This window comes from Ylistrum balloti, unplaced genomic scaffold, assembly GCF_031769215.1.
Source record: "Ylistrum balloti isolate Yb309-2 unplaced genomic scaffold, AGI_CSIRO_Ybal_v1 Utg370910, whole genome shotgun sequence".
NCBI classification, from domain to species: domain Eukaryota; kingdom Metazoa; phylum Mollusca; class Bivalvia; order Pectinida; family Pectinidae; genus Ylistrum; species Ylistrum balloti.
This window is the reverse complement of record NW_026782516.1, coordinates 93,236-101,356: the sequence shown is the minus strand read 5'-3', so window position 1 is coordinate 101,356 and position 8,121 is coordinate 93,236. Positions and strand designations below refer to the sequence as shown.

The window sequence follows — 8,121 nt, the reverse complement described above, 5'->3', positions numbered from 1 at the left end:
CTATCAGCCATATACAAACACAGGGGTATCAAATCCATAGAACTACTCGCCATATACAAACAGAGGGTATCAAATCCATAGAACTACTTGCCATATACAAACAGAGGGGTATCAGATCCATAGAACTACTCGCCATATACAAACAGAGGGGTATCAGATCCATAGAACTACTCGCCATATACAAACAGAGGGGTATCAGATCCATAGAACTGCTCGCCATATACAAACACAGGGGTATCAAATCCATAGAACTACTCGCCATATACAAACAGAGGGGTATCAAATCCATAGAACTACTCACCATATACACATGACTGGAATGAAAAGAGCAGGAATTAGCTACAATGTTCCCTAAATCTGTGTGCTATGTGTTCAGCATCAAGCTGAATAATGAGAAAGACCATTTTTTGTTATTTCAATTTTATTTCAAGTGATTAAAGTATTGACCCTCTTTACATTATTGATCATTTACATTTTCAAACTATTAACTGAGAAAGCAATATAGATGTATACAAAGTCACATTTAGTACACATATGTACAATCTGACATAACTAAAATATTTCATACAGATATAACTAAAAACGAGTTAGTATATCTTGGTTCATAGTTTATCTCATACATGATTATCCTAAACAGAACAATTTCCCGACCTTACTGTTCAGTTTTACAAATCAGGGGAGCCTCTTTCTCGCTTGAAAACACCACGTATCACTATAAAACACTAATAGAAACCTGTTCTCTTTATACACACCATATCACACGAAGCAGTTCGCCAATGACATGAAATTAAATTATCACACTGTAATTAAAGCATACTCTCTCGTATTCACTGTTACACACTGTAGTTAGGTTCAGCCCTTTTCTTAGTTCTGCTATATCTATAATAAAAGAGAAACTGAAATTCCCCTACATTTATTATGGAGACCTGTTTTAGTGTCAGTTTGATGTTCCTGAGCATATTGTCTCTAGGGTTGATAGGGGGACAGCCTGGACTCCTTTTTCGCCTGACATGTTTTGCTTTCATAAGAGCTCAGGGAGACAGGTGATATCTTATCAAAAACTGGAAAAAAAGTTTCCTGATGTGGTTTACAAAGTAGTTAAATAGTAGTCATCATTATCTAATCACATGTTATGTCCTTGTGCAATATAAAATTTGAAGCTTGTTCAAATACCTTTTTTTTAAAGATTGCAGATCTTACATTCTGAACATGATATTAACTGGTTCTAGGTTTATACAGCAGGATTTGTTGATAAAGCAGGAGATAACATGATTTATCTGCTGTCTCCTTCTAAGCCTTCCTTATTAAGCAATTTTGACCACATCTTTTTTAGAATCACAATTTCATTCACAATCGCTTACTTCTTGTTTTTTTGTTTTAAATAGCATCGACATTGAATATTGAAAATATTGAGTAAAACTTTATATAGATCTTCTTTCATAATTGGACTGTAAATTATGAATTTATTAACTTTGTTTAACAAACTACTAGCATATGTACACATACCAAATATTCGTATTGAAAATTAAATTCAAATATCATAAGTGTCCGACAACATTCAAAAGGTCTCTTTTTCACTTCAGTTAAATTCTGTTGATGTCTTGCACTTGGTTTGCCTTCTATCAATATAATACAAGAACAGTACAACTTGACACCACGAACATGGAGTATATAAGCCTGATTTTTTGTAATTAAATTAAAAACAAATACGAATAGAAACCTAAATTTTATAAATTATAAGTTTTACAATTGAATAATGTACAAAGTGAAAACTACAGAAAAAAAACGTTAAAAAAAGCAGGCCACTACCTATATCAAATGTCTATAAAAATCAATGTACTACACTGTTCTTAAATTCAACACATTCCTTTTCAGTTTAGTTTTACAAACAAGTACATACACATGTACACATGTTCAAACATGGTGCCAGTAACTATGTGGGACTTTAATTTGTCACAGAACACAGATTAATGTTATGGGTTTTATTTCCACAGAAGTGCAGTTGTCCAGCCAGAAAAAACGACACAGAATATACTTGTCAAGACATCAGAAAAACTTTACCACACAAAGACATTTCAACATCTTGTATACTGACCTGACTCAAGACAAAGGTGTCTGACCATCATCAAGTCATGTTTACCTAATCTAGGTCAGTTGTTGTTGTTTATAAACAGGACATGTAATTCTGTATGTTGGATGTATTACAAATGATATATCTACACATAAAAACATTGAAACCATATTTGTCACATTTGAGAAATACTTACTAAGCTCCCCAGATATATATATAAGTATCTCATACTTTTTTTTATAATTCCTGTTATGAATCAATCTTTTAAAATTTATAAGCTTAAAGAAACATTAAGCAACATTTTTCCTTGTCTTACATTCATTCATTATTTACATACATTCATATAATAAAGAAAGCTTCAAAATATGGAAAGCATTCATCTTGTCATGCTCTCATACCACTCAAAAAAATAAATATACTTCTACATGATCCATATCATAATGACAGAATAACTACAGGTAAACTTGATTATATTTGATGCTTCGACATGTGCTGATTATGTCTCAAGATGATCAATACACAAAGGATCATCCCATCTTATGATTTACACTGAAATGCTGTACACACAATAGTCCACCAGGTGGCACTGTGTGTGGTCTGTGTGACAAATACAGCACAAGGTGGTACTGTAAAACCCACCTGACCAATACAATACCTGGTTGTAATGTAAAGACCACATGACCAACATATTGCCAGGTGACACTATGTAGCTTACGTGACCCGATAGTGGTAGAAGTTACACAGTCCTCGACTGAAGTTCCAGCCAATCACAAGCGAGAGAATGTACAATAGCACTACCCCTGTCAAGGGGAATAACAGTGTCCGTGTGTTTCTTAAAAATGGGAGAGCTGAGAGGAAAAAGACAAACAATAAATGACATTGCTATAAATATCTAGACATGTACAACACAAATACTTATAGATGTTCAAAGAAATTAACTTAGAATATGTAAACAAAACATGTTGTCTGTTTTATATGAAATTTTAATCACTCTCAAATACATCTTTAATTTATGTATAACAAGCCAGAATGACAAATCTTAAGACCAGAAATAAAATAAAACAACGTATATTTTAATTAATTTCTATGTTCTAGTAGTACATCCAGCTATAGACATTTTGATATTTTGGTTTAGCACTTGTCATGACAAGATACTTTCAGAAGAATCAGCAGACAGGAAATGTTTTAAACAAATCACATACATATACCCCAAGCATACTAATCCACAAAAGTAACAATTTTTACCTTGTTATCTTCTAACCGAATAAAATCTATTTTACCTTTAACTATGTCTATATTTCATTTAGCTATACAACACATTTTCTATACAGTATAAGTTCATTTTTCTTATTTACAAACAAAAGATAAACGATTATCCAGATCCCTTGATGTTCATATGTGAAAAATTGTAAGATCAATCTTTTTCCATATTTGTAACGGTCTCTTTCATAAGCTGACTTAAATAGAGCAGTTTAAACAAGATGCAGTCTCAGCACCATATTAGCACAGCCTGTTATTTTACAAAAACTGATACTTACCACTGTAACCTAAAAATGTGATGTAGACATAATAAAATATGGCCACCAACCAAAATGTGTTCCCAATTAATAATCCTATGAAATGGTCCTGGTATATCAGAGCTGAAAATAAAATATAAATACTTGGTTATCAGAAAACACACAATAAAAAGCATACCTTATTGATTGGATAAGTCATTCAAAGAATGGTTTTGTTGTTTTTATAAAGGACTTCACATACTCTAATGATGCTTCACAAAACAGATTAATATGAAATATAAATTTGATGTTTACCATGATCCTGTATTCATTTCACACCAATAAAAGAAGATGACAACGACAAGATACACCAGTTTACCTTGGGATAAGTTACTGTGGACAATTGTTGACAAGTAACAATGAAATGGACAGAAGTATCACTTTAACAAGACAAGGGCCAGTTTTCTTAAGGGAGTAGAATCATCAGTTTACTTACGAACAAGGAATATGAGTTGAAACAGGTGAAGTATCATAAGGAGAGGAAAGAAAGCATTAAGATGGACATCAAAGGCATATCCCCACTCCACATCCTGACCTCGAGGTGGGGCAAGGATCATATACTTATTGGTGATAAACCTGTAAAACAGTGTAAGTATCAATTGCCTGATGATTCAGCAAATCACTAAATACAATATAGCAAGCAATTTTCTAGACACACACCACAGTGACAATAATTAGGATAGTCATCAAAACTAGTGATAAGACCAACAATGATATTTTTTCTTGCATTTAAATTTCCAGAACAGCAAGATTCTACTGTATTGTCATAAAATGAATTAGGGACTGGCATATATGAAACCTCCAGAAGGATTTTATAGAATACACACAAGTAAACAACACTTTTCAATATAAATTTGATATTTGATACAGCATATGAAACACAAACACAAAATCTTCATCTGATTAAAGTGTTTTTTATCATTATTCTTAACCAAAGCCATGTGCAATTCTTAAAAAAATTTAAATGATACGTAAGATATCTTACCAGAATAATGTAGCTATAAGCAGGCCGACACCAACACAGTCCACAAACACAACCCACAGTATAAACTTCAGGAACCCCACAAATGTAAGTCCCAGGACCAAGGCAAATCCTATAGATGATGCTGTAACAGAAACAAGATTTAATCATAAAACAAACCAGACATCATAATATCACTAAGTCTTCTCATCAATTAAAAAATAAAACATTATTGAACTCATCAGAGTACAAAGTATGACAAATTTCACTTCAGATTCAACAATGTTGCAATATATTTGATGAAAAATTTAACAGATGTTGTAATCTTTTTCTGATATAACAAAAGACTCTGTTGACAGGTATGTTTAATCACAGTCGTTTATCTACTGTAATTGCTGTCTAAAGATTTAATACTGTTGATTGAACTATTACACTTCAATATTAAGGTTTGAGTTGTTTGACTTTTTGATACTTATCTTTTATAAGATGGAAATTGTAATTTGTCAAAATCATCTTGGTATAATATAAAAATATTCATGAATCACGCAATACACACCCTGATGACAGTAGCACATAGTTATATATATTCTGATACTTACCAACCAACCAAAAGCTCAACAGCACCAGAAATGCTGGATCATCCCTTGCCCACTGATCTTTTGTGTCTGTAATGAGGGTGTACTTTATATTAAATGCTGTATTCTTATTACTTTTCAGCAGAATTACTAACAAATGTCTAAATATGTCACTGTTCAGTGTTAAGCCCACCTAACCCCTGACTTCAAGTCGGAGGAATCATACATAACATTTTTCTGAAACTTCTAAACTTATTTACAACAATTTTCAAAACAAGCAATCAGCTTATATAAATCACTCTTGTTGATCCAGCTATAATACATGAGGGGTCTTCATGTGGGAGTGGCTAAGGAAAATCCACATGACCAGTCTGGTGGCCCCAATACCATTCCATGTCCTAGTTGCAGGGTGAGTGCACCAGTGGACCAACAGTGATTGGCCTATACACCATAGTATGCCTCACAACTGAATCCATAGATAGTTATTTGAGATCTTTCTTAGAAATAACTATATTTTAACTATCGTAATCCAATACATGTATCTGACAGTAATTTATTTCCTTCTTATAAGCTTCATAATTGAGTATGCAAAACTAAAATAATATCTATAAAAATTTGAGGAAAGCATATTGAACTCTTTGGAGAAATGGGCAACATCAGCAGTATTTAAAGATTTAACTAGGTGAATTGTGAACTTCCTGGTGAAACTAGTTCAGGGTAAAAATATTTTGTATCCTCAGAAATATACACTCTAACTTACAAATGTATAGTATGAAAGATACTTACGTTTTCTGTACTGAAAATTTCTATACCTGTAAAATTGGACAAATATGTTATGTTGATATGTATGTTTGAAAGACAATTACACTTCAAGTCAAAACTAAATGTCATTTATTTTAAGAGTGAAAAAGCATTCCATCAGTTAGACATCATTTTAAAGATTATCAGAAAAAAACATAATAGCCCATCATATGTGGAAAATGGCTTTTGAATTTTTATGAGTCTTTTGTATAATTCAAGGGAGCTTACTCATTCTTACGTATTACATACATGTTTGTCCCTGTAGAGAGGATAAGCCAATGGCAAACCTGTATGCATGATAATAAATTCATGGTAAACAAAAATGGTTGACAATTATGATTAGCAAAGCCTTCTGTACTTACACTTTCTGTGGTGATACAAACAAGTAGATCATCTGCCAAAATGCATATTCAAAGTCCATCTGACGAAACTTAAACAAGCGTTTAAGATATTTTTGTCTCTTTGCTGTGGCTGTGAGTCTGCTGTCATTTTTTGAGTCTTGTCTTGATAGTCGTGATCTGTTCCCATCATAATCCTGACTAAAGGATGATCCAATGGACGATGTAGGTGAGGAAGGCGGAGAAAGTCTGCTTGTATCAGCCATTGTTTTTTCTCATTGACCTCTTTTTTCCTTTAATGAATCATCTCTGGATAATCATGCCTTAAAAGATAAAAGAAGAAGAAATTGCAAAACAATCATTAAAATTGTGGTGGTCTTCTTTATCATACATGTACATATGTAGGCCAAGACATAATATTGGCCATCTAGAATGAGACAGTTGAAATATTAATGTTATCTGTCCATCAAGAAAAAGAAGACAGGGCTCATCTATGATTGCTAATGTTAATGGAGTCTCAGGAGATAACTCACTACTGACAAAATTAAACTGTGCTTATGATTTTCACAAATTTTAGTCAGTGTACTAGTGAACTCATTTAAAATAAACAACCTTTAGAAACAAACAATGATGATAATTTTCTCTAGAATTTCTTTTTATTATTTACTTCCAAATGAGAGGGTTATTTTTTCAATACAGTGACAATTCTAACTCAAATACACTTGGGCAATAATTCCAAAATATATTATGTCTGCTACTAATCTTCACTTTCAATTCATCTCATATCAGATCCACCACACTGAGTACAGAGATGATATTCTATATGAGAAAGCACTGTACACTTATTGCCACAGAAGAAAAGTCACTTATAGTTGTTTTCCAGTACAGGAATTATAATTCCTCTTCAGTGAAGTGAAGTTCACCGGACTCGTTGTTCGTTATTCTCGTAGTTCTGTCACTTCCTAGTGTAGCAAGGAAAAATGACAGAAGAAAGAAGCAGATGAAAGAAGAAAAGAATGGAAGAATAAAAATATCAGAAGAAGGAAAAGAAATAATAAATGAAACATAATGATTTGAGAAAATAAATTAATTCACCATCAGAACTTACGTATATAACTTACACCACTGACACTGTTAAACAACACCCCTCTTCCAAACTGTCTTAAGCTAAAAGGCTGTCACCCTTAATTTAAATGCATCGGTATAAACCTTCGCACAATGTCGACATCAATATAAGAAATTATGAGTTAGTGATACGCTTTAGTAGAATATTTACAAGTTGATGTTGAATTCTCAAGCGTCAAAATAACAGATAAATATGAGTAATCGACATTTGTTAGTTTACACGTTGTCAATCCAACTCACGACTTCCGCTACAAACATTTCTGCCGCAATGTACACATTCTGCAAAACACTTCACAATACTGAGAAAATACAAAGGAAAAAATGTCGACTTAACAGTCGATGTAATTGCTTTGCTAGCAGAGAATACAATCTTGCATTAGAATCTATATGTTACTCTAAAAGTGACATTATCTTACCTTTACCGGAAGTGAAATATCTGGAACATCGTTGTCAAAGAGACGTTTGAAAAAAAATATATATATACACCGTTTGGAAGAGTTGTCGATCCTTACACTCATCAGAAATAAATATTCATAGTATCAAAATTCAATTGTAGTGCACAGAATATTTAGTACATATGAAAAAAAGCTTCCACACGGCCACTTTACGATGCCAGGGTTATTTTTATAGTAATCGATTGACTAATATAATCTACACCGTACTCTAAATCTGTCTTTTAAAGTATTTTGGTAGA

General features: G+C 32.6%; 1 protein-coding gene across 1 annotated transcript; it reads right to left on the bottom strand.

Moving 5' to 3' along the window:
* Positions 1-442: 442 nt before the first annotated feature.
* Positions 443-6,622, bottom strand: LOC132559427 (protein unc-50 homolog). Its single transcript, XM_060224041.1, has 7 exons — positions 6,327-6,622; positions 5,950-5,975; positions 5,188-5,253; positions 4,613-4,733; positions 4,064-4,203; positions 3,610-3,711; positions 443-2,919 (listed from the first exon to the last, which is right to left on the bottom strand). Exons 1-7 carry the CDS (start codon positions 6,566-6,568, stop codon positions 2,783-2,785), a joined length of 834 nt encoding a protein of 277 aa, XP_060080024.1. The 5' UTR covers positions 6,569-6,622; the 3' UTR covers positions 443-2,782.
* Between the last annotated feature and the right edge of the window lie 1,499 nt (positions 6,623-8,121).

Coding starts and splice junctions, on each gene's coding strand:
- LOC132559427 (XM_060224041.1), bottom strand. CDS start 6,568: ATGGCTGATACAAGCAGACTTTCTCCGCCTTCCTCACCTACATCGTCC. Junction 4,734..5,187: donor GTTGAGCTTTTGGTTGGTTG/GTAAGTATCAGA, acceptor TTTCTGTTACAG/CATCATCTATAGGATTTGCC. Junction 2,920..3,609: donor CACATTTTTAGGTTACAGTG/GTAAGTATCAGT, acceptor TTTTCCTCTCAG/CTCTCCCATTTTTAAGAAAC.